This window comes from Malus sylvestris, chromosome 12 (assembly GCF_916048215.2).
Source record: "Malus sylvestris chromosome 12, drMalSylv7.2, whole genome shotgun sequence".
Taxonomy (NCBI): Eukaryota; Viridiplantae; Streptophyta; class Magnoliopsida; order Rosales; family Rosaceae; genus Malus; species Malus sylvestris.
Window position 1 is genome coordinate 31,789,395 of NC_062271.1, and position 25,307 is coordinate 31,814,701.

Below are 25,307 nucleotides of genomic sequence, written 5' to 3' on the forward strand. Positions count from 1 at the left end.
ATATATGGCTTGAAAGTGACTATTCTAGCGCGATATCCTGTTTTGCTTCTGGGCATTTCTCTCCTCCTTGGTCGCTTCAGACACGCTGGAACACTTGTATTCTCTGATTGCAAAACATGGTTTTTCGTTGCTCTTATACATTTCGAGAAGGGAATAATGTTGCTGACAAATTAGCCAATTTAGGGCTTCTCTCATCTTCACTTGTTTGGCATTCCGCTCCTCCTATAGAGATTCTTCCTCTTCTGCACTCAGATTTCTTGGGCATGCCAGCCTACAGGTTTGTCTCCCCTTCTTGATGTGTGATTTCCTTTTTTACCTAATCTTTTTGGATTTCCTTTTTCGTTTTGCAGCTTGTCTTGCAGGTTCTTACCTTAAAAAAAAAACAACTGTTTGCTGCTTCATTGTAAAACTATGTAGTCGTATTTAAGTGCTTATTGGGAGTGATTTGCTTTGCTTAATTAGGATGTTAACTTTTGATTGAGTATGTATCATTTAGGTTCTACCCTAAAGTCCTTAATTGATAATAGTTGGAGTGTGTGTGTGTATATATATATACACACGCACTCTTGAGGTTCTACTCTAACTTCTACTAAGCTAATGCAAAGTCTTTTAACTTTCTAATGATGGACAATATTCAATATCACACATTAAAGATCCAAATGTTTATACATTAATCTGTCCTTTGGTTTTTTAACTTTTTAATGGCGAAGATAAAGTGTTTTCTTCTTCATATTGATTTGTTGTCGGAGAATAAGCGTTTCCTTCAAATTGATTTTCTTTAATAATGAATATCCATTTTCTAAACAAAAATGCTACTTTTATCATATATTTATATCATCTCTAACAGAGATGAGACCCCATGCATTAGAGAGAGATGGTACAAATAAGTGGTAAGTATAACATTACTCTTTTATAAATTGTTTTTTATTCAAGTGGCACTGATTTTGTGTGGCCTGCAACATCCAAATGGGCAGATAACAGAGAAAATAACAGAAATTGATACATATGTATAATTATGAAATCATGAGCCATTGTATGAAATTGAAAAATGTAATTTTATTCTTCACTTGTAAGTAAGATGTCTTAGGTTCAAATCTCGTAGATGTCAAATTCGAAACCAAATTAAGTTGCCCATTATGTGGTTTAACCAAACTCTCCTCCCCGTAGTGTGTGCAATTTTATTCTGAGTAAACTGTCGATTTGCCCCCTGAACTATCACCCAACTTTCGATTTGCCCCCTGAACTTTTTGATTGGAAAATTAAGGACTTAAACTAATTTTTTTGGCCGATTTCCCCCCTACCATTAGTTTTTCATAGATTTCATCCAAATTAACGTTAACTCTTATCATGTGCAAACCACGTAACTCTCATTTGTGGACAAAATCGTCATTTCACTAGACATTCAGACAAAAAAGCTATAGAATCACACATATTTGCATAGGTTTATATTTTAGAAATCGAAGGTTTTCAATTATTTTAAAGAATGAAGCGACCGAACTACCTACACATGTTGTGCATATGCTTCTATTTAACAGAAATTTGGATGGAATGAATGAAAAATTAACAGCAGGGGGCAAATCGGCCAAAAAAATTAGTTTAAGTCCTTAATTTTCCAATTAAAAAGTTTAGGGGGCAAATCGAAAGTTGGGTGATAGTTCAGGGGGCAAATCGGCAGTTTACTCATTTTATTCTTTATTAAAATCTTCCAGCGAGGTTAATTAACAAAAAGATAAAGAAAACGCCCTCCGGCTAGGTTTGTCACATAAAAAAAAAAAAAAAAGAAAAAAAAAAGATACAATCCTCCATCAAGTTGTCTCTAAAAAGTAAACAAAACGCCCTCCGGCAAGGTTTGTCACAAAAAAAAAAAAAGATATAACCCTCCATCAAGTTGTCTCTATACGGAAAAGAAAAAGAAAAAAACCTCCTCCAGCAAGTTGTCTCTAAAAAGTAAAGAAAAACCCCTCTCGCAAGTTATTTTATCTATTTTTTGTGTACATTCTGAATTATTTTTTAGTTGGAGATAACTCGATTTTGTAACAACGTCATCACTTGTACTATATTTTGTAACAACGTCATCACTTGTAATTTGTAAACCTATATAATCAACGTGAAGCCTCGCTCATTATTCATTGAGCATTCATCCTGAACTTTACTGAGCGTTCTTTTATGGTATTCACGAGCTAAAGTCTTACCACATCATTTGCATTTCCCTTTTTTTTTTCTTTTTTTTTCAAATGGCGTATAATTCTTCCAGCTCTTCCACCTCCATTCCTCTCCCTACCCTACCTGATGTTTCCACCTTCCTTAAGATTAAACTTGACCCTACCAATTACCCTCTCTGGCAAGCCCCGATGCTTACCTTGCTTCGTAGCAGGAATCTCGTCTCCTATGTTGATGGCACTAGCAAATGTCCTCCTGCCTTTCTCAAAGATGATGAGGGCATTTTTACTGATACTGTGAATCCGGAGTTTGAAGCATGGATTCAACAAGATGCTATGGTTATGTCCTGGATCAAGAGCTCTGTTCATCCCACTGTGTTGGGTGCCCTAATCGGGAAAACCAGTTCTCATTCTGCATGGATCTGTCTGCGCGAACGCTATGATTTGCAGTCCACTGGCCGTCTTCTTCAACTTCGCAGTGAGTTGATGAACACCCACCGTGGTGACTCCTCCATTGCTGAGTTTCTCGGTCGTGTCAATTGCCTTTCTGAGACTCTCTCCTTATCCGGTGCTCCTGTTTCTGAGTCAGATATTGTTGCCATTGTTCTCAACAATGTTGGTCCTGCATATGAAAGCACCGTGGCTTCTGCTCAGGCTCGTGATGAAGCCATATCTTACAGTGTTTTGGAGGCCCTTCTGCTCAGCGCTGAGCGCAGTCAAGAGATGGATACTGTCTTCTCTGATGATACTGGACCTACTGCTCTCGCTGCTGCTTGTGGCGGTTGTCCTGGTACCTTTCGTGGTTGTGGCGAAGGCTATGGAGGTATTCGTGGTGGTATGAGTACTCTGTTTTTAATCCTCTTTCCTTTTTTATTTTCGGTTGGCCTCATTTTGATCTTTGTTTTCATAGGCACAAGTGCTAGTTCTAGAATGGCTTACATTCCAACACACAAGCGGCACTTGAAGGAATCGGAGAGGACATTGCTGACATCAGAGCTGCTTGCTTCACAATTGAAGAAAAACTTAAATGTCAATCCATGTAACATGTCTAATGTGGATGGGACTGGAAGAATAGTTTATGCAGACCATCCTACACATAGATGGTGTGCCGTTGCTTTGGATGACGAGAACCAGTTTCCATCTTCTGTTAATCTTGAACCTGTTACCTTGGAGTCTGCTGAGCCGAAAATTGGAAATAAATTTCTAGCTTTGATCAATACTAGTATAGATAACGGTTAGTACTCTAGCATTTCTTTTAGTGCGTTTATGTTGTATGTTATTACTTGGGTTGTGGATATGTTTGGTTTTGTTTTTCATGGTTGATACGTGACAGAAGGCGGTGAGGTGAAATTGAATACGCGAAGGAGCCTTGGGGCATCTATAGCAGAAAATGTGCTGGAAGACTTAGTTTCTTCTTTCGAACACATGAGGAATGAAATGAAGTGTGCAAAGCTCACAGAAGTAAATCCTACTTTGGTTGCTAGAGTGGGCAAAGTACTTTTTCGTAGGTCAGATTTCTTCCTTCACCGATTCATTGGTTAGCTATTGAGCCTATTGTGCCAGCCATTTAGTTGATTGTTTCATGCGATTATCCTTTTTACCTTTATGTTGTTCTTTCATCCGCCTCAGAATACTTGTTGAAGCAGAACAATATAATGGTCTATACTATGATAAAAGGTTACATTTGGCATTTTAGTTTAAATGGTAGGATGCCAAGTTGGACAGTGAAGCAGGATTCTAAAACTCTGCCCTTGTTTTTCGATACTTGATACAATATTATCTTTGGTATCGATGCTTAAGTATTGTTAATCATCTCAGATTTCTTATTAATTTTGTACACGAACAGATGTATAACGATCTTTATTCAAATCTTTGAATCAGGGTCCCTTCAGTTAGCATCGAATCCATCAGAAGAAATTTGTGTCCTGAAATCTTGAAACGATGGGGGCGATCGTTTTACCCAAATGTTCCTGTTTCATATAAGGAAAGGATTGTGAACGAAGTTGTCCCACAAATTGGAGTTGATTTCGAAGAGGAGGAAGATATATACGAATTACAGGTATTTCTGTTAGACATGTCAACTTACTGAGTTCTGAGTTCATGTTTTCCACAATTCTGACTGTAGCTATGAATTGCTCATTTATTTTCTTCTTGTGTAGTTGTCTGATTCTACGAGTCCAGATCCAACTCTCTCCTGCAAATGTCGGGTAATGAAAGAACATGGAACGCTACAACTCTACGAGGCAAGTTTTCTAATTCATGCCAACTAAATTTGATGGAACTATATATGCTGCGGCAATCTCACGGTTGAGTTGCCACAATAGTGATTCGATAATTTAGATATAATATTTATGCTGCAAATATGAGTGTTGTATAACAAAACTAAATGTTCAACCACTGAATGTGATTGAGCTCTCCAATTGTTGAATAATTTGAGAGGAACCTTTCCAGATCATTAATATTTTCAGGACCCTTCCCTCTCTTAATTTGCCCTGTTGCTTGGCTTAGGGTTTATATCCTGAGACTTGCATCGAAATGTCAACTTTCTTTCAGATCAAATTGAAACCAGTGCGTAAAATGGTAATGGACATTTCATGCACTACTAAGAATCTGGACCTGAGGCTAATGCTATGCACTAAGAGACTCGTAACTGATCTGACTGTAAGCTGCTTCACTCCGTCCTTTAGAAATTTACATTTCTATTCCTTGTTTCAGCAAAGATTCCTATACCTATCTTCAAGCCACAATCAAAACAAAGAATAGAACTTTTTCTAGAAATGTAACGGGACCATGTGGGTTAACTATACTGGACCCCTAGCTGAAATTATGCTTCTTGGAATGAAGTTTCGTGATCATATTAATTGGTGCTATTTCAGGATGATGAGATGCAAAGCATTACGGATCTCGTTAATTCTGCGATTCTAGATCCAGAAGTGAAGGGTGGATTGAGATGGCCCCTGGGGAAGGAGTCTTCTGGAGATAAATACAAAGTTCTTAGGGTTTGGCACGTAAGAGCTAATACGTATAGAAATTCATCACTGAGATTGAAAGTAAAACACTATGACCGATTTGATTTTAGAACCCTAACCGGGGAAGCTTCTTGGGTGGCAAGTCTGGTGCTGGAAAACGTAATGTCAAAGTTACGGGTAAACGCCTTTTCTCTTGGACCCTTTTTTTTAGTTCATGTGCTGAAATAAAAGATATTTTTGAGAAGGTTTATCCTGTGCTGAAATCTCCTTTTCTTTCCATTTTCAGGAAGAAAATGTCGAAGTCAGCTCGGTTTATGAGATGCTTAAGGAAAATATGCAGTTTATATGGGATAACTTCTTGAGCTGTGAAAGTTTTTTAACCTGAAATTGCTTGTTGTTGTAAATCAGTGATCACTGTCTATTCGACTTGTATATATCTGTTTACTTCCTTAGTTTTATGTTCAACTTTTGGCATCGTTTGATGGATAATTAGTAACTGTTTTAATCATTTCTTGCAATTCTGCTATCTATTTGTATCTGGCATAGTTGATGGTTAATGCACATTTGGCAATTTCATTTCGATGACTTCATTGCGAGTAACTGCTTCGGCTCAGGTACTTCCTTACAACCAAGATGGTTAGTGAAATTTTTTCAGTTTCTTTTTGCCTTGCTACAAATTTTAAGCACAAGTTCTGGTTTGAAAATGGCTTACGTCCCCCCACAAGCGGCAGTTAACGGAAAAGGGGAGACCCGTTACCAACACTGGAGCTGCTTGCACCCCAGTTCACGAAAAATTTAAATGTGAAGCCATCGAAGTATAATTTTGATACAAGATTTCTTTATGCAAACCATGCTATATCGAGATTTTGCACCATTGGTATGGATGATCAGAATTCAGAAACACTTTCCGTCTACCGTTATACTTGTGCCCATTTCCTTGGAATCTACCATGTCGAATAGTGAAGAAAAACCTCTAGCTTTGATAGACTCCTGTCTAGATAATGGAAAGCAGTAGTTTAACATATGGTTACTATAGGTGAAGTTGTGCTTGAGGACCTAGTTTAAAATATGGTACACAAACTGGTTCGGAGGCTGTTTTTGGAAATGCTCGTTTCAAAGTTACAGGTAAGTCTTGTATTTTTCTCTGAAAATCAAATATCTCTGTACCAAGAAAAGATCTATCATGTGTTCATAGTAACATGACGTCGATCTTATTCTTTCGATTTTTCAGGAAGAAAATGTTAAAATCCGCTTGATTTCTGATATGCTGCAGGACGATGTGAAGTTGATATGCTGTGAACCTTTTCTAACATGCAATGAAACTACGTGCATGCTGCAACCTCTCACTAATGAAGTAATCGTGTGCTGCTTCGTTGTAAACCTATTGTTTACACTCAAAATATACCCATTTTTACTTATTTGGGCAATTTGGGTAAAATATGGTATTTGAAGGATTAATATGCAAGAAAGCTAACTTAGAAAGATATTTGGTGGCAAGTGGATGGGTTTGACACTATAATATTGTTTTTCCCATTTGTTTTGGTGGTGGAGGTTTGCCAAGAGAGTTGTTTAATCAAAGATAAGTGCATGCTTTTTCATGCAAGTGGATGCGAATGCACCATGAGAGCTTTCGGGCAAGGGACATGTGAAAGAAGCTGTTTGGGATAAAATCTGAACTTTGGGCCAGAGAGAAAGTCGGCCCAAACCCAAGGCCCAGAGGAAAACTTAGGAGGCAGGAAAGAGGCTTTCGGCTGGGCACAAATTACAAAGGCCACCTGCTTACCTGCTCAAAGACCACAGGGGGTAGGTTATTCAGTCACTGCACAGCCCAATAAAGTACTTTATTGGTGGCATTCATGTAAAAAAGCTAGTGAGTCATCACCAAACCGCATTCGGGCAACCGCCATTGCTACAGGAACCCAAGCTGAAGCCGTCTATAAAAGGAGGAAGAGAAGACAGAATTAAGGACACTCAAACAAACAAACAAAAGCCAAAACTCTGCTCAAGCCAGATTTGCCTTCAACGAAGCTGTAGTCAGCACAAGCCTTCATCCCATTCGGGATAAACCTTCCCAAACCCCTGTAATAGCTCTGCTACCTCGTTCATGGTGGTATCGATTCATTTTGTATCCTCTTCTCCCCCGTCAACCCCTCTAAAAGCTTTCAGACCTCTGACAGAGCTACATAGATAGATTTTGTAAGAAGTTCAGCCTTGGCCGATAAGGTTCAAACTTACCCGACTATCTTTGCTCTGTCTTTGTTCTTTTCTTTTTCTTAAAAAGCACAATAACATGTTATATATTCCCAGTTATATACAAGTTATTTCTAGCAAAGTCATAGTGAAAATGAGTCTTCAGCACTTGGATCCGATCTGAATCGCGTCAGAGTTCAAATCAGATCTAAGTCTTAAGCCCGGCGGGCATGTAATTTAAAGATCAGTTTAAAAGTCCTTGGCCTCAAGGCATAAAAAAGAACTCTATGTGGACTCAACCCATCCACGACAATCCTTGATAAGCGAGAAGTCCGAAGTTACTTGGGGCGCAAGTAATCGATCTATTTCTCCGTTTTGTTGCTATTATATTTTGATTCATAGAAAAGGTTTAAGCAGGGAGTGAATTCTGATATAAAGCCTCAAGGCCTACACCTAAGGCCCCACGAAGGCATCTATTTAGCTTCATTTCATGTTGTGGTCTAGTTGGTCCGAGTATAAGGATTAACTCTGATGGGAAGCCTCAAGGCCTATACCTAAGGCCCTACAAAGGCACTCATTTGGGTTCGTCCTACCTCTTGGATTCTGATAATCAAAAATATAATAGTGATAAGACTCTGGCAACCTTAAAAGACCAAATATGATACATCCAAGCGCTGGTTTAGTTTGACAGGAAGCCTCAAGGCCTATACCTAAGGCCTCACAAAGGCACATGTTATATCTAACTTGGTTTCTCGGGCGTATACATATTCAATTAAAGCTTAACATCCATTCAACATCTGCCATACTGAAGATGGCCGTGGCACGCCTGAGCACGATAAAGTTAATCTTGATTGTGAGCCTTAAGGCCTACATCTAAGGCCCCACGAAGGCACCCTTTCAAATTAACTCTGTCTTTCTCTTTCAGAACTGCCCGACGAGCCTTGCCCGAAGTGTGTCTTGCCCGACCAAGATCTGCCCGACAAAGGCTTGCCCGAGCGAGCCCGAGAAGAAAGCAGAAGTACGACAGATACCCTCAACCGACGCCATTCTCCCAGGGGAGCTGTGTGCTCGTCTGCCAGGAGATTCCTGCGACGAACAGAAGCTAACTTACTTCTTTTAAATGTTAGTTTATTACAAGTGGGAAAACATGTGCTAAAAACATGTGGTGGAGATGCAAGTTTCCCTTTTAATATTGTTTCTACATGCAAGTTGGCAAATGCAAATGCAAGCTGCCCAAGCTTCTTTCGGGCAGGTACAAAAACCTCAGCAGGGGGTTTCTTCCAGACCTCTATATAAAGGAGCACAAGCACAAGGATTAGTGACACTCAAACAAACCAACAAATACAAGCACAAACTCTGCTCAAACCAGATTTGCCAAAAGCCTTCTTTTATCTAGTTTATTAGTTCTGCTGCTCACTTGCGGTATCGATCTCATTTGTAGCTTTTATGTACTCATTTCCAGTCATATAAATTACAAGCAATCTGCAATATTAGTCACTTTCCTCTGTCATTTATATTTCCAAGCAACCTTGTCATTTACATATTGTTCTATCTCTCCATATAAGTAAAGTCCTTATTTTTAAGGCAAACAAAGAACCTTAATTTGAGTAACTCCCACCCAATGGCACAATCTCTTGATTTGAAGTCAAAAAGCGCAACCTCAATCATTCAAATCCCGTCTACTAGCGGTATCTAGTAATGGCACGCCCGCACCCCACCAATCTCATATGTGAGCAAATCCCCGGCATGCCCGCAAGGCTCCATGGCGGATTTAGGGAGTGAACACCTATGTAGTCGCAATTAAGTGCTTATTGGAAGAGTGATTTGCTTTGCTTAATTAGGTGTTCGTGATATCAGGATGTTAACTTTTGCTGGAGTATGTATCATTGTAGGAGATTCTACCTAAAGTTCGAGAAATTTTTCACCGTTCTGAGAACACTACCTGGTACACCCAAGTGTCATAATACAATTAATTAAAAAAAATTTAAGTGTCCAGCCAATTATGTTATTCATGGTGTACCAGGCCATGTTCCCGGCACACAAAAATTTCTCCTAAAGTCCAATTGATAAATAGGTGGACTATATATACTCTTGAGGTTCTACAATAACTTCTGATAAGCTAATGCAAAATCTTTTAACTTTTTGGTGACAAACAATACTCAACATCACACGTTAAAGATTCAAGTAATGTTTATACATGAATTTGTACTTTGATTTTTTAACTTTCTGATGAAGAAGATGAAGGGTTTCTTCTTCATATTGATTTGTTGTCAGAGACGAAGGTTTTCTTTAAATTGATTTTCTTTAATAATGAATATCCATCTTTTAATTGGTGTTTTATTCACGTGGCACAAATTTTGTGGGGCCAACTACGTCCACATGGACAAATAACAAAGAACCTAACATAAATTGATACAGATTTAAGACATTTATACAAAATCGTGAGTCATCATATGAAACTGAAAAAATTGAAAAACATACGAATTTGAAATTGGACGAAAACTTGAGGAGAAAAAAAAGGAAAATTTTATTTAAACTCATCTAACCTATTTCTACACTTAACTTACTCTTTGCACCCATTTGATTTTTAACTAAACTATTCATATCTCTTTAAACCCAAATTTAATACCTAATATACCCCCATAAACCCAATTCAATATGTGGATTTATTTTTACACCCATTTCTTCAACAATTGCTTCATAAGTTAATATCTAAATAGGCTTGATCCTAAAGATGGGCGTTCAGTGGACCCATCATTCATGTGATTCTGTGGTGATGAACAGTGAAATTAACTTATGGATCACAAAGCATACAACTGATTCTGCCATTTTTGTATCCTGTCTTTTCTAGCAAGCCTATTACATGCCCAAAATATCTGCTTTACATGAAACTATGAACATTTTAGAATTATGTGTGCAATATTTCTGGTTAGGTTGCTGACGACTTTCTGGATTGCAAGGAGATCGAAAATATGAAAGTGATTTGATAAGGCAGCAGTTGGCTCATCCATTGACTTGAGGAGAAAAAAAAGGAAAATTTTATTTAAACTCATTTAACCTATTTCTACACTTAACTTACTCTTTGCACCCATTTGATTTTTAACTAAACTATTAATATCTCTTTAAACCCAAATTTAATACCTAATATACCCCCATAAACCCAATTCAATATGTGGATTTATTTTTACACCAATTTCTTCAACAATTGCTTCATAAGTTAATATCTAAATAGGCTTGATCCTAAAGATGGGCGTTCAGTGGACCCATCATTCATGTGATTCTGTGGTGATGAACAGTGAAATTAACTTATGGATCACAAAGCATACAACTGATTCTGCCATTTTTGTATCCTGTCTTTTCTAGCAGGCCTATTACATGCACAAAATATCTGCTTTACATGAAACTATGAACATTTTAGAATTATGTGTGCAATATTTCTGGTTAGGTTGCAGACGACTTTCTGGATTGCAAGGAGATCGAAAATATGAAAGTGATTTGATAAGGCAGCGGTTGGCTCATCCATTGACTTTGGTAATCCATCATATCATATTGCAATTACAGCCTTGTTCTGATTCAATTTTCAATAATTTAAGGAGTGCTGCTATATTATATACCGTATGTTACATCCCGGCCCGAGGGGGACCACTTCCCGGGTCCGCTCCACCACCGTAGCATGATATTGTCCGCTTTGGGCCCCGACCACGCCCTCACAATTTTGTTTCTGGGAACTCACACGAGCAACTTCCCAGTGGGTCACCCATCATGGAAGTGATCTGGCCTCATTCTCGCTTAACTTCTGAGTTCCTACGAAACCCGTAGCCAGTGAGCTCTCAAAAGGCCTCGTGCTAGGTAGGGATGGGAATATACATTTAAGGATCACTCCCCTAGGCGATGTGGGATGTTACAATCCATCCCCCTTCGGGGCCCGATGTCCTCGTCCGCACACACGCAGCCAGGGTTAGGCTCTGATACCGTAGCACGATATTGTCCGCTTTGGGCCCCGACCACGCCCTCACGGTTTTGTTTCTGGGAACTCACACGAGCAACTTCCCAGTGGATCACTGACACGCCCCGACCCTGATATTCCCCGAATACCAGGATAGACACGTGCTGGCCGACACCCGAGGGTGACGAAAGCCATTAATTGATACAAAAGCTAAGAATAAGAAGTAAATAAGGGTTATGAATTTAAATATAATGAATTAACAATTTAGGAACGTGTTCAGAGCATACAACTAAACCTAATCACTAAAAAGAATTAAGATAAAGTTGAATGAATAAAGAAGTGGGTCCTACATCGAGAGGATCCGAAGATGCTGTTGTGGAAGTGCCATCACGCCGGGATTAAGTGTCTTGATTCTAAGTCCTGAATGGGGGCGCAAAACAAAGGTGAGTGGACCAAGTTTATATATAATATAATAATAAAACAGTTATCAAGATACTAACCCCCACAGTTATATAATGAAAACTACTAGCATAATAAATGATGGATTTAATAAAAATCCTAGCATGCCAAAAATATCTCAAAAGCCATATCTCACGGAAAAACATCGCGGAAATCAATATATCAAACGTCTCATAAATCGTCTCGTAAACACGGTGTGCTGCTAGTAAGATCACCGAATAAATATAACTCTCGGCCCAATGCCACCTAAGTCTCTGCGCCCGTAGCCAGAGATAACTACCACCCGGCCCAATGCCTCTTCATGTCCCTCAGCCCGTAGCTATGGATTATTTCTCCCGGCCTAAATGCCAACACCAGATCCTCACCCCAGGCGGCATAGTGTCCACTAGGTACGCACAAAATGTTACGCCTCTCATAAATACCACTTCATAGCATAGGTTACCGATTATCGTCTACGCTATAAAGAGGGTTCAAAATCATGTTCTAGCATCCTATCGTCATCAATCAGATAGTCTACCAGTTCATGGTTTTTATAGAAAATACGATATATAAAAATATAGCTCAATATAGGCTAACATTAATTCCTCACCAAAACACAAGACGATAATCAATATATTTAATCAACAGGCTTCACATAAATCAAATTATAAATCCGTAGGCATGCTAATCATTTATGCAATTACTATAAAATCATGTAATTTTAGAAGGGGTCCACTCACAGTACTTAGTTGTCAAAAGCTGCACCACTAGCGAAGACGGAAACGTCACAATAATTGCCCCTAAGCACATTAAATGGTACAATTAATAAAACTATATAATAGCAATTGAATTTGGAAAAACGGACATTGGAAACGGATCCAGAACGTCGAATTACTCTATGAATGGTTTGAATTAAATAAAATAGGGAATTTGGAATTGGATGGGTTTAGGGTTTTAAAGGATTTGGGTTTTTAAAAGAAAAAGGGCTTAGGGCCCTGACTTGGAAAGCCCAAAGGCTTAAAGCCTAGGGTTTTTTGGGTTGCTACTCACGGGCCGAAGGCCCTGTTCCAAATTGGCCCAAGGGCCTTTTTAATAACAACTTAATTTTAAAACAAAATAAAGAAAATGGGTTTGGGTTGGGCTCGGCAGGAAAGGCCCAAAGCCTTGGGTTTTGGTGGGTCACTGGACCCAAGAATGAAGAAGGCCGGAATTCAGCCGAAAATCCACACCTATTTTAAACAGCCATAACTTTGTCAAAACTCAACAAAATCAAGCGAGACAAAAACGAAAGTTGTAGCACTTGAAGAGGCGAAGAGAATGATACCTTACACGACACCTAAATCGCCGTTTTTTGGCCGGAAATTTCCTCGAAAGCCTCGGAGGTCGCCGGAAACTGGGTAAGATTCAAATGAGTATAACTTCTTCAATACTCAACAAAATTGAGTGAAACAAAAAGGAAAGTTGTAGTACTCGACGAGACGAAGAGATTGATACCTTACATACCGGCCAACTCGCCGTGGTTTCTCGAAAGCCGTCGAACTCGCCGGAGGTTATTTTCTTGGTTTCGCCGAGTTGCACAGAGGCAAGAGGAAGAGGGAAGGGACGAGGTTTATATGGTGATTGTGTCTTCCTCGAGCAGGGAGTGCAGCTGGGTGTGAGTGTGGTCATAGTGAAGAGAGGAATAGAAGTATACGGGAAATGGAAGAAGGAGAGGGAGAGAGAGAAGAGGGCTCGGGGGAACAAAAAAAATCAGGGGGGGTGGGCCCCCTTGGCTCACCATTTAAGACCAAAAACAAATTTTAAATGGAAGATAAATTCCCAAATTTGGTGAAAATACAAAAATACATTTTCTATACAGTAAATCCCGGGACGGGTTGTAACAATCACCCATCATGGAAGTGCTCTGACCTCATTCTCGCTTAACTTCAGAGTTCCTACGGAACCCGTAGCCTCCCAAAAGGCCTCGTGCTAGGTAAGGATGAGAATATATATTTAAGGATCACTCCCCTGGGCGATGTGGGATGTTACACCGTAGACTTGCGGTAATATATGAGCAGATTAATTTGCTCTTATCAGTACGGTGAGAAAGGAAAACTCGAATTAGAGAGGTGGTTAACAATGCGATCAGAGAGAAAAAAATTCATAAATTGAGTTATACCTTGGTTGAAGAATTCAAAATTTCAAAATCACAATCCATCAATAAAAAAACTTATTTTTCTCTATGAGAGTTATTAGGGTTTTAGTCAGAATATACGTAGGATAAACAAAGAGTGATTGTAGGGTTTAATTATAGTGTTTGAGTTTATTGATAAATTTGAGTTTTATTATTAATTTCATTTTGTCCTCAATAGTAATTATGCAATAGGATAAAATAGACAATTAACATTTAAAATTTAAGTTGGGTATAAAAAGAGGTTAAATGAATTTAAATAAAATTTCCCGAAAAAAATGTAATCTACCTTTTTTTACATTTTTCGGTGGGTTAGATGATTTGCATCACAAATTTCTGACCCACTGAACTCCAAAAATGGCTTTTGAGTTGTAAAATGAGCATTCCAAGATAATTTATTCTTTATTAAACTAAAATAAAATTTCAATTTCACGAAGCTAATTTTATTCTTTATTAAAATCCTCTAGTGGCAATTCAGTAATACGGTCTGGTAGTATGCCTCTTCATTTAAAAATGAGAGGTCTTAGGTTCAAATTTCGTAGATGGCGAATTCGATATCAAATTAGGTTGCTCATTGTGCAGGTTAGCCGAACTCGCATTCTATTAGTGTAAAAATATTGATATACTAATTAAAATAAAAAAACCCTCCAGCAAGGTTAATTAGCAAAAATTAAATAAAAAAAACCCTCCGGCAAGGTTTGTCACAAAAAAAGCAGATAACCCTCCACCAAGTTGTCCATAAAATGACACAAAAAAAAAAAAAAAAAACCTCCAGCGAGGTTAATTAGCAAAAATTGAAAAGAAAAAAAAAAAGAACCCTGCGGCAAGGTTCCTCAAAAAAAAAAAAAAAAAAAAAAAAAAAAAAAAAAACCCTTCCTGCAAGTTGTATAAGAAAAAGAAAACCTCCTCCGGCAAGTAGTAATCCTATAAAATCGGGGGGAAGCCTCACTCATAATTCATTGAGCTGAGTTTATTCAAAGCATTCATCCAAAGCATTTCCTTTTTCTTTCAAATGGCGTCCAACTCTTCCAGCTCTTCCAACGTTTCCAACTTTCTTCCGATTAAACTTGACCCTACCAATTACCCTCTCTGGCAAGCCCAGATGCTTACCTTGCTTCGTAGCAGGAATCTCGTCTCCTTTGTTGATGGCACTAGCAAATGTCCTCCTGCCTTTCTCAAAGATGATGAGGGCATTTTTACCGATACTGTGAATCCGGAGTTTGAAGCATGGATTCAACAAGATAATATGGTTTTGTCCTGGATCAAGAGCTCTGTTCATCCCACTGTGTTGGATGCCGTAATCTGGAAAACCAGTTCTCATTCTGCATGGACCTGTCTGCGCGAAAGCTATGATTTGCAGCCCACTGGCCGTCTTCTTCAACTTCGCAGTGAGCTGATGAACACCCACCGTGGCGACTCCTCCATTTCTGAGTTTCTCAGTCATGTCAGTTCCCTTGCTGACGGCCTCTCCTTATCTGGTGCTCCTGTTTCTGACTCAGACATTGCTGCCATTGTTCTCAACAATGTTGGCCCTGCATCTGCTCAGGATCGTGATGGGGCCACATCTCACAGTGCTTCAGAGGCCCTTCTGCTCACTGCTGAGCGGAAACAAAGGATGCATACTGTCTTCTCTGCTGATACTAGACCCACTGCTCCCACTGCTGCTCGTGGCCGTCGTCCTGGCACCTTACGCGGTCGTGGCAAAGGCTATAGAGGTATTCGTGTTGTTATGAGTACTCTGTTTTCAATCCTCTTTTTTTCTTCTTTTTTGTTTTGGTTTGGCCTCATTTTCATCTTTGTTATAGGCATAAGTGCTAGTTCAGGAATGCCTCACTTTCCACCACACAAGTGGCACTCGAAGGAATCGGAGAGGCCATTGCCGACTTCAGAGCTACTTGCTCAACGATTCAAGAAAAACTTATATGTCAAGCCATATAACAAGTCTAATGTGGATTGGACTGGAAGAATAGCTTATGCAGACCATTCTACATATAGATGGTGCGCTGTTGCTTTGCCTGAGGAGAACCAATTTCCGCCTTCTGTCAATCTTAAGCCCATTTGCTTGGAGTCGCCGAAGGTTGAAGAAAATCGTCTAGCTTTAATCAACACTAGTCTAGATGAAGGTTAGTACTCTAACATTTCTTTTAATGCGTTTACCTTTGTATGTTGTTACTTGGGTAGTGTGGATATGTTTGGTTTTGTTGTTCATGGTTGATGCGTGACAGAAGGCGGTGAGTTGGAATGGAATTGGCTAAGGAGCCCTGCGGTATCTATAGCAGAAAATGTGCTGGAAGACTTGATTTCTTCTTTTAAACACATGAGGAATGAAATGAAGTGCGGAAAGCCCACTTTGATTGCTAGAGTGGGGAAAGTACTTTTTCGTAGGTGAGATTTCTTCCTTATCTGAGTCATTTAGTTGATTGTTTCATGCGATTATCCTTTTTACCTTTATGTTGTTCTTTTATCCGCCTCGGAATACTGGTTGAAGTAGAACAAAATAATAGTCGATAATATGATAGAAGGTTACATTTGGCATTTTAGTTTAGAAGGTAGGATGCCAAGTTGGACAGTGAAGCAGGATTCTATAACTCTGCCCTTGATTTTCGATACTTGATACAATATTATATTGTTATCGATGCTTAATTACTGTCAATCATCTCATACTTCATATCAGTTTTGTACAAGGACAGTGGTATAACAATTTTTGTTAAAATCTTTGAATCAGGAGCCCTTTAGTTAACATGGAAGACATCAGAACAAATTTGTGTACTGAAATCTTGAAACAGTGGAGACGATCATTGTACACAAACATTCCTGTTTCATATAAGGAAAGGATTGTGAACGAAGTTGTCCCGAAAATTGGAGTTGATTTCGAAGGGGAGAAAGATACATACCAAGTAAAGGTATTTCTTTTAGACATATCAACTTACTGAGTTCTGAGTTCATGCTTTCTACAATTCTGACTTTTGCTATTGACTCACTAATCTATGTCCTTCTTGTATAGTTGTCTGATTCCACCAGACCAGATGCAACTCTCTCCTGCAAATGCCGTGTAATGAAAGAACATGGAAAGTTACAACCCTACAAGGCAAGTTTTCAAATTCCTGCGAACTAAATTGGATGAAATGGTAAATGGTACATGATGCATCAGTTCCATGATTGAGTTGTCATGATACTGATTAGATATAATCTACTGTTCACATTTCCAATTTGTGGAAGAATGTGCGAGCAGCATTTCCACATTGTTAATACCTTAATATATCCGTAACTCTTCCTCTTAAGTTTTCCTGTTGCTTGGCGTAGAGATTGTTTACTAAGACTTACATTGCATTGCCAACTTTGTTTTAGATTGAACTGAATCAACTGCGTAACATGGTCGTGGATATTTCATGCACTACCAAAAATCTGGACCTGAGACTGATGCTATGCACGAAGAGACTCGTCACAGATCTGACTGTAAGCTGCTTCACCCAGTACCCTTCTTGTTTCAGCAAAGCAATTAGTTATAACCTATTTATCATGGAGCCACAATCAAAACAAACAACAGAATATTTTCGGTAAATGTAACTGGACGATGAGGTTTAAACCATATTGGATGCATTCCTGAACTTATGCAGCTTGAAATGAGGTTTTGTGATCATATGAATCGTTGCTATTTCAGGACGATGAGATGCAAAGCATTTGGGATCTGATTAATTCCGCGATTCTAGATCCAGATGTGAAGGGCGGGTTGAGATGGCCTTCGGGAAAGGATTCTTCCGGAGATAAATACAAAGTTGATGGGGTTTGGCACTTGATAGCTAATACGTATAAAAATTCATCGTTCAGACTGAAAGTCAGACATGCGGATCGATTTGATTTTAGAACCCTATCTGGGGAAGCTACTTGGGAGACAAGTCTGATGTTGAAAAAGGTCCTGTCAAAGTTAGAGGTAAACGCTGCCTATTCTCTGGGACAACTTCTTTTACTTCATTTGCTGAAATAAAAGATTTATTTGAGAAGGTTTATCGTGTGCTGAAATCTCCTTTTCTTCCAATTTTCAGGAAGAGAATGCCGAAGCCAGCTCGGTTTCTGAGATACTGAAGGAAGACATGCATCTGATATGGGACAACTTCTTGAGCTGTGAACGTTTCCTGACATGAAAATGCATGTTGTAAATCAGGGATTTGCTTTGTTTAATTAGGTGTTTGTGATTTCAGGATGTTAAACCTTTGTAGTCGTAGTTAAGTGCTTATTGGGAGAGTGATTTGCTTGCTTAATCTAGGTGTTTGCGATATGAGGATGTTAACTTTTGCTTGAGTATGTATTATTTTAGGAGGTTCTACCCAAAGTACAATTGATAATTGGTGGAGTGTCTATTTACTCTTGAGGTTCTACAATACCTTCGACGAAGCTATTGCAAGGTCTTTTAGTTTTTTAACGACGGACAACATTCAGCATCACACGTTAAAGATCTAAATGTTTATACATTAAGTTGTCCTTTGGTTTTTTTAACTTTCTGATGGTGACGATGAAGGGTTTTTTTTCTTCATATTGATTTGTTGTCATAGCATAAGAGTTTTCTTCAAATTGATTTTTTTTAATAATGAATATCCTTTTTTCAATTGGTTTTTTTATTCAAGTGGCACAAATTATTCGAAAACTTGCCTTTTTTTCAATTAATTTAATTTCGAATCGGATGAATTGAAGAAAATTAACGAACATATGAAACACCACAACCCCATTTTATTTAAAAATTGTTTTAAAGTCTTAATTGGTGAGTCAAGGGGGACCCACCCCTGATTTCTGTCCCCAGCCTCCCATCTCTCTCTTCCTTCTTCTTCGTCTCTCCCCCATAACTCTCCCTCAGCTCTCTCCCTCTCAGCTCTCCCGTACCTCTCTCCCTCAACCTCTCGCATCTCTCTCTTCCCCCGGACTCACTAGGACCGAGTCACCATCGAAGAGAGGCTCGCAACGAACCCCGGACCCTGCCCTGCGAGTTCGACGGCACGGAGTAAGCTCCGGCGAGCACCGCCCCTTTCGAGGCCATTTCCGGCCAAAAAACGGCGAGTTGGCTGGCGTGTAAGGTATCATTCTCTTCGTCTCCTTGGGTACTACAACTTTCCTTTTTTGTTTCACTCAATTTCGTTGAGTATTGAAGAAGTTATACTCATTTGAATCTTACCCAGTTTCCGGCGATTCCGACGGCTTTCGAGGCATTTTCCGGCCAAAACACGGTGATTTAGACGTCGTGTGAGGTACCATTATCTTCGTCTCTTCAAGGGCTACAACTTTTGTTTTTTTTCTCGCTTGATTTCGTTAAGTATTGACAAAGTTATGGCCGTTTAAAACGAGTGTGGTTTTCCGGCCGATTTCCGGCTTTCTCTCCCATTGGGTCTGGCGACCCACCAAAACCCAAGGCTTTGGGCCTTCCCTGCCGAGCCCAGCCCTTTTGTGAGGCCTTAGGGCCAGGCTTTATGTGTGTGTATTAGGTGTGTGTGTGTGTTAGTTGTTTGGGTTTGGGCTTAAGCCCAAACCACCCATTTTCACCCTAAACCCTTTTAACCTTAGAACCCTAAAATCAAAACCCAATAAATCCTAATCCTATTTAACCTAAATCCTAATCCGGATTTCAAGCCTAAAACCCGTTAGACCTAATTTGACCGTTGACCTCCGGTCAACATTGACTTTAGAGTTGACTTTTCGGGTTTTCGTCCGGGACCCTTCTTAGGGTAATTCGACGTTCTGAATCCGTTTCCAATGTCCGTTTTCCCAAATTCAATTGCTATTATATAGTTTTATTTATTGGACTCTTTAATGTGCTTAGAGGCAATTATTGTGACGTTTCCGTCTTTGCTAGTGGCGCAGCTTTTGGCAACTAAGTACTGTGAGTGGACCCCTTCTAAAATTACATGATTTCATAGTTTAATTGCATAATTGATTAGCATGCCTACAAATTTATGATCTGATTTATGTGGAGCTTGTTGTTTTAATATATTGATTATCGTCTCGTGTTTTTGGTGAGGAATTAATTGTTGGCCTATTTTGAGCTATATTTTAATATATCGTATTTTCTATAAAAACCATGAACTGGTAGACTATCTGACAGATGACGATAGGATGCTAGAACATGTTTTGAACCCCTCTTTATAGTGTAGACGATGATCGGTAACCTACGCTATGAAGTGGTATTTACAAGAGGCGTAACATTTTGTGCGTACCTAGTGGACACTATGCCGCCTGGGGCGAGGATCTGGTGTTGGCATTTAGGCCGGGAGAAATAATCCCTAGCTACGGGCTGAGGGACATGAAGAGGCATTGGGCCGGGTGGTAGTTATCTCTGGCTACGGGACGATTTATGATGCGTTTACTGTTTTGATTTCCGCGATATGGCTTTTTGAGATACTTTGGCATGCTAGGATTTTTATTAAATCAATCACTTATTATGCTAGTAGTTTTCATTTATATAAACTTTGGGGGTTAGTATCTTGATAACTGTTTTATTATTATTGTATTTATAAACTTGGTCCACTCACCTTTGTTTTGTGCCCCCATTCAGGACTTAGAATCAAGGCACCTAATCCCGGCGTCAAGACACTTCCGCAGCAGCATCTTCGGATCCTCTCGAATGTAGGACTCACTCCTTTATTCATTAAATTTTATCCTAATTCTTCGTAGTGATTAGGTTTAGTTGTATGCTCTGAGCACGTTCCTAAACTGTTAACTCATTGTATTTCAAATTTCTAACCTTTATTTATTTCTTATTCTTAGCTTTTGTATCAATTAATGGCTTTCGTCACCCCCGGGTGTCGGCCAGCACGTGTCGGTCCTGGTATTCGGGGAATATCAGGGTCGGGGCGTGTCAACATAAATTATCAAGGAGTGTGTGGATAGCACACCCCTTTACATATCTTATTGAAGATGCTCTAAAAATTAAATTAAAATAGAATTTCATTTTCATAAAGCTAAAATAAAAAAAATAAAAAACCTTCCAGCGAGGTTAATAAGCACAAATTAAAGAAAAAACCCTCCGGCAAGGTTTTCCACAAAAAAGACATATGACCCTCCACCAAGTTGTCTCTAAAAGGAAAAGGAAAAGCAAAAAAGTATCTGAAAGGCAAAGGAAAAGCAAAAAAAAACAAAGAAAAAAACCCCTCCAGCAAGTTGTATGAGAAAAAGAAAAATAAAAACCCCATCCGATATAACGACGGGAAGCCTTACTCGTAATTCATTGAGCTGAGTATATTCAAAGCATTTTCATCCAGGCATTTCCTTTTTCTTTCAAATGGCGTCTAACTCTTCCAGCTCTTCCAACGTTTCCAACTTTCTTACGATTAAACTTGACCCTACCAATTACCCTCTCTGGCAAGCCCAGATGCTTCCCTTGCTTCGTAGCAGGAATCTCGTCTCCTTTGTTGATGGCACTAGCAAATGTCCTCCTGCCTTTCTCAAAGATGATGAGGGCATTTTTACTGATACTCTGAATCCGGAGTTTAAAGCATGGGTTCAACAAGATATTATGGTTATGTCCTGGATCAAGAGCTCTGTTCATCCCACTGTGTTGGCTGCCCTAATCGGGAAAACCAGTTCTCATTCTGCATGGACCTGTCTGTGCGAACGCTATGATTTGCAGCCCACTGCTCAGGGTCGTGATGGAGCCATATCTCACAGTGCTTCAGAGGCCCTTCTGCTCACTGATGAGCTGAAACAAAGGATGCATACTGTCTTCCCTTCTGATACTAGACCCACTGCTCCCGCTGCTGCTCGTGGCCGTCGTCCTGGTACCTTCCGTGGTCGTGGCAAAGGCTATAGAGGTATTCGTGGTGGTATGAGTACTCTGTTTTTAATCGTCTCTTTTTTTTCTTTTCTTTTTTTCAGTTGGCCACATTTTCATCTTTGTTATAGGCATAAGTGCTAGTTCTGGAATGGCTCACATTCCACCACACAAGTGGCACTCGAAGGAATCGGAGAGGCCATTGCTGACTTCAGAGCTGCGTGCTCAACGATTCAAGCCATATAACAAGTATAATGTGGATCCGACTGGAAGAATAGCTCATGCAGACCATTCTACGTATAGATGGTGCGCCGTTGCTTTGGGTGAGGAGAACCAATTTCCACCTTCTGTTAATCTTAAGCCCATTTGCTTGGATTCCACTGAGCCGAAAGTTGAAGAAAATCGTCTAGCTTTAATCAACACTAGTCTAGATGATGGTTAGTACTCCTAACATTTCTTTTAATGCGTTTATCTTTGTATGTTGTTACTTGGGTTGTGTGGATATGTTTGGTTTTGTTGTTCATGGTTGATACGTGACAGAAGGCGGTGAGTTGAAATGGAATTCGCCAAGGAGCCCTGGGGTATCTATATCAGAAAATGTGCTGGAAGACTTGGTTTCTTCTTTTAAACACATGAGGAATGAAATGAAGTGCGCGCAGCTCAAAGAAGGAAGGCCTACTTTGCTTGCTAGAGTGGGGAAAGTACTTTTTGTTAGGTTAGATTTCTTCCTTATCTGAGTCATTTAGTTGATTGTTTCATGCGATTATCCTTTTTACCTTTATGTTGTTCTTTTATCCGCCTCAGAATACTGGTTGAAGTAGAACAATATAATAATAGTCGATACTATGATATAAGGTTACATTTGGCATTTTAGATTAGAAGGTAGGATGCCAAGTTGGACAGTGAAGCAGGATTCTAAAACTCTGCCCTTGTTTTTCGATACTTGATACAATATTATTTTGTTATCGATGCTTAATTACTGTCAATCATCTCATACTTCATATCAGTTTTGTACAAGGACAGTGGTATAACAATTTTTGTTAAAATCTTTGAATCAGGAGCCGTTTAGTTAACATGGAAGCCATCAGAACAAATTTGTGTACTGAAATCTTGAAACAATGGAGACGATTATTGTACACAAACATTCCAGTTTCATATAAGGAAAGGATTGTGAACGAAGTTGTCCCGAAAATTGGAGTTGATTTCGAAGGGGAGAAAGATTCATACCAAGTAAAGGTATTTCCTTTAGACACATCAACTTACTGAGTTCTGAGTTCATGCTTTCTACAACTTTAACGTTTGCTATTGAATCACTCATCTATGTCCTTCTTGTCTAGTTGTTTGATTCCACCAGATCAGATGCAACTCTCTCCTGCAAATGCCGTGTAATGAAAGAACATGGAAAGCTACAACTCTACAAGGCAAGTTTTCTAATTCCTGCCAACTAAATTGGATGAAGATATTTCCTCGACTCTTCCCCCTCTTAAGTTTCCCTGTTGCTGGGAGTAGAGTTTATTTACTAGGACTTACATTGCAATGCCAACTTTCTTTTTAGATTGAACTGAATCAACTGCGTAACATGGTCGTGGACATTTCATGCACTACCAAAGATCTGGACCTGAGACTGATGCTATGCACGAAGAGACTCGTCACAGATTTGACTGTAAGCTGCTTCACCCGGTACCTTTTAGAAATTTACATCTCTATTCCTTGTTTCAGCAAAACAATTATTTATATCCTATTTATCATGGAGCCACAACCAAAACAACCAATAGAACATTTTCTGTTAAATGTAACTGGACACTGAGGTTTAACCATATTGGATGCATTCCTGAACTTATGCAGCTTGAAATGAGGTTTTGTGTTCATATGAATCGTTGCTATTTCAGGACGATGAGATGCAAAGCATTCGGAATCTGATTGATTCGGCGATTCTAGATCCAGATGTGAACGGCGGGTTGAGATGGCCTTCGGGAAAGGATTCTTCCGGAAAATACAAAGTTGATGGGGTTTGGCACTTAATAGCTAATACGTATAAAAATTCATCGTTCAGACTGAAAGTCAGACATGCGGATCGATTTGATTTTAGAACCCTAACTGGGGGAACTACTTGGGAGACAATTCTGATGTTGAAAAAGGTCGTGTCAAAGTTACAGGTAAACGCTGCCTTTTCTCTGGGACAATTTCTTTTAGTTCATTTGCTGAATTAAAAGGTTTATTTGAGAAGGTTTATCGTGTGCTGAAATCTCCTTTTCTTCCAATTTTCAGGAAGAGAATGCCGAAGCCAGCTCGGTTTCTGAGATACTGAAGGAAGACATGCAGCTGATATGGGACAACTTCTTGAGCTGTGAAGGATTCCTGACGTGAAACTGCATGTTATAAATCTGTGATTTGCTTTGATTTATTAGGTGTTTGTGATATCAGGATGTTAAACTTTTGTAGTCCTAGTTAAGTGCTTATTGGGAGACTGATTTACTTTGCTTAATTAGGTGTTTGTGATATGAGGATAACTTTTGCTTCCGTATGTTTCATTTTAGGAGGTTCTACCCCAAAGTACAATTGATAATAGGTAGAGTGTGTGTGTGTAGTCTTGAGGTTCTAAGATAACGATGGACAACACTTTACATCACACGTTAAAAATTTAAATGTTTGTAAATTAAGTTGTCCTTTGGTTATTTTAGCTTTCTGATGGCGAAGATGGAGGGTTCTTTTTTTTTTTTTTTTCCTTCATATTGATTTGTTGTCAGGGCAGAAGAGTCTTCTTCAAGGAGAAACTAACATAAATTGATACAAATGTATGATATTGGTATAAAATAGTGAATCGTTGTATGAAATTGAAATACGTACGAATTTGAAATTAGAAAAACTAATGAAAAGGGTTTGAAAACTTTGAGTTTTAATGATAAGGACAAAATAAAGGGTAAAGTGAATAGTACCAGGATTGACTTTTTAGTGTAAAAATATGATTTTTCATTAAAGTGAACAGTACCGGGAGATTTTCGTTAAAATTCCCTTTGAAATTAAACGAAAACTTGAGGAGACAAAATATATATATTTTTATTTTTTTTTTACATTTTTCGGTGGGATAGATAATTTGCTTTCCAAATTTCTGGCCCATTGAACACCAAAAATGGCTTTTGTGTTGTAACATGAGTATTTCAAGATAATTTACATCTCCTATTGGAGATGCTTTAAGAATTTAACAGAAGAGTAATGTTTGGTAAATCAGTTTTTTATACTATATTTATAAATCATGTGATTTGTCATCAGTAGTAAATAAACACGTTGATCAATACATAAGTAATAATTCAATTATCAATAATTACGTCATATAGTTTACAAAATATGATTTAGATTAATAGTCTCTATAGCATTACCCTTAAATACAAATAGAAATTCAATTGCACAAAGCTACTTTTATTCTATTATTTGTCTTAATAGCTACTCTAGGAGGAATATTTTATGCGGTGTAAAAGTTTAAAATCCTCAAGTGAGGTTAATTAGCAAAAAGATAAAGAAAATACCCTGGCAAGATTTGTCATAAACATGAATGATGCTATCTATACATCCTTTTTTATATCTTACACTCATTTCTTAATTTTTTACTGTCAAGTCGAATAAATTAAAATTTATTAAAAGATAAAAGTTAACAAAAAAGAGTAAAAAAATATAAAAAATGTGC

The 25,307-nt window shown here is 38.7% G+C and overlaps 2 protein-coding genes and 1 long non-coding RNA gene across 10 annotated transcripts; all 3 read left to right on the forward strand.

Moving 5' to 3' along the window:
* Positions 1–2,117: 2,117 nt before the first annotated feature.
* On the forward strand, positions 2,118–5,704 carry LOC126593973 (uncharacterized). Of its 6 annotated transcripts, none has more exons than XM_050260157.1 (8): positions 2,118–2,994; positions 3,070–3,393; positions 3,493–3,667; positions 4,041–4,218; positions 4,319–4,402; positions 4,668–4,820; positions 5,036–5,305; positions 5,415–5,704. In XM_050260157.1, the coding sequence occupies exons 1-8, from the start codon at positions 2,235–2,237 to the stop codon at positions 5,511–5,513; spliced, it is 2,043 nt and encodes a 680-aa protein (XP_050116114.1). In that variant the 5' UTR covers positions 2,118–2,234; the 3' UTR covers positions 5,514–5,704. The 6 variants fall into 6 exon arrangements, with proteins under 6 accessions (XP_050116114.1, XP_050116115.1, XP_050116116.1 ...); XM_050260158.1 differs by having other exon boundaries at positions 3,496–3,667; XM_050260159.1 differs by having other exon boundaries at positions 2,118–2,982.
* A 9,103-nt stretch (positions 5,705–14,807) lies between these two features.
* LOC126593975 (uncharacterized) lies at positions 14,808–24,149 on the forward strand. Of its 3 annotated transcripts, none has more exons than XM_050260165.1 (8): positions 14,808–15,587; positions 15,678–15,995; positions 16,098–16,257; positions 16,598–16,775; positions 16,877–16,960; positions 17,221–17,328; positions 17,534–17,803; positions 17,916–18,251. In XM_050260165.1, the coding sequence occupies exons 1-8, from the start codon at positions 14,885–14,887 to the stop codon at positions 18,012–18,014; spliced, it is 1,920 nt and encodes a 639-aa protein (XP_050116122.1). In that variant the 5' UTR covers positions 14,808–14,884; the 3' UTR covers positions 18,015–18,251. The 3 variants fall into 3 exon arrangements, with proteins under 3 accessions (XP_050116122.1, XP_050116121.1, XP_050116123.1); XM_050260164.1 differs by lacking the exons at positions 15,678–15,995; positions 16,098–16,257; positions 16,598–16,775; ... (2 more) ...; positions 17,534–17,803; positions 17,916–18,251 and adding exons at positions 21,757–22,062; positions 22,166–22,340; positions 22,684–22,861; ... (2 more) ...; positions 23,515–23,781; positions 23,894–24,149 and having other exon boundaries at positions 14,813–15,587; XM_050260166.1 differs by lacking the exons at positions 14,808–15,587; positions 15,678–15,995; positions 16,098–16,257; ... (3 more) ...; positions 17,534–17,803; positions 17,916–18,251 and adding exons at positions 21,001–21,665; positions 21,757–22,062; positions 22,166–22,340; ... (3 more) ...; positions 23,515–23,781; positions 23,894–24,149.
* LOC126593987 (uncharacterized) lies at positions 18,703–20,196 on the forward strand. The gene is made up of 3 exons (XR_007613090.1): positions 18,703–18,938; positions 19,041–19,109; positions 19,679–20,196. It is a non-coding gene; the product is annotated as an uncharacterized LOC126593987 (long non-coding RNA).
* Positions 24,150–25,307: the final 1,158 nt, after the last annotated feature.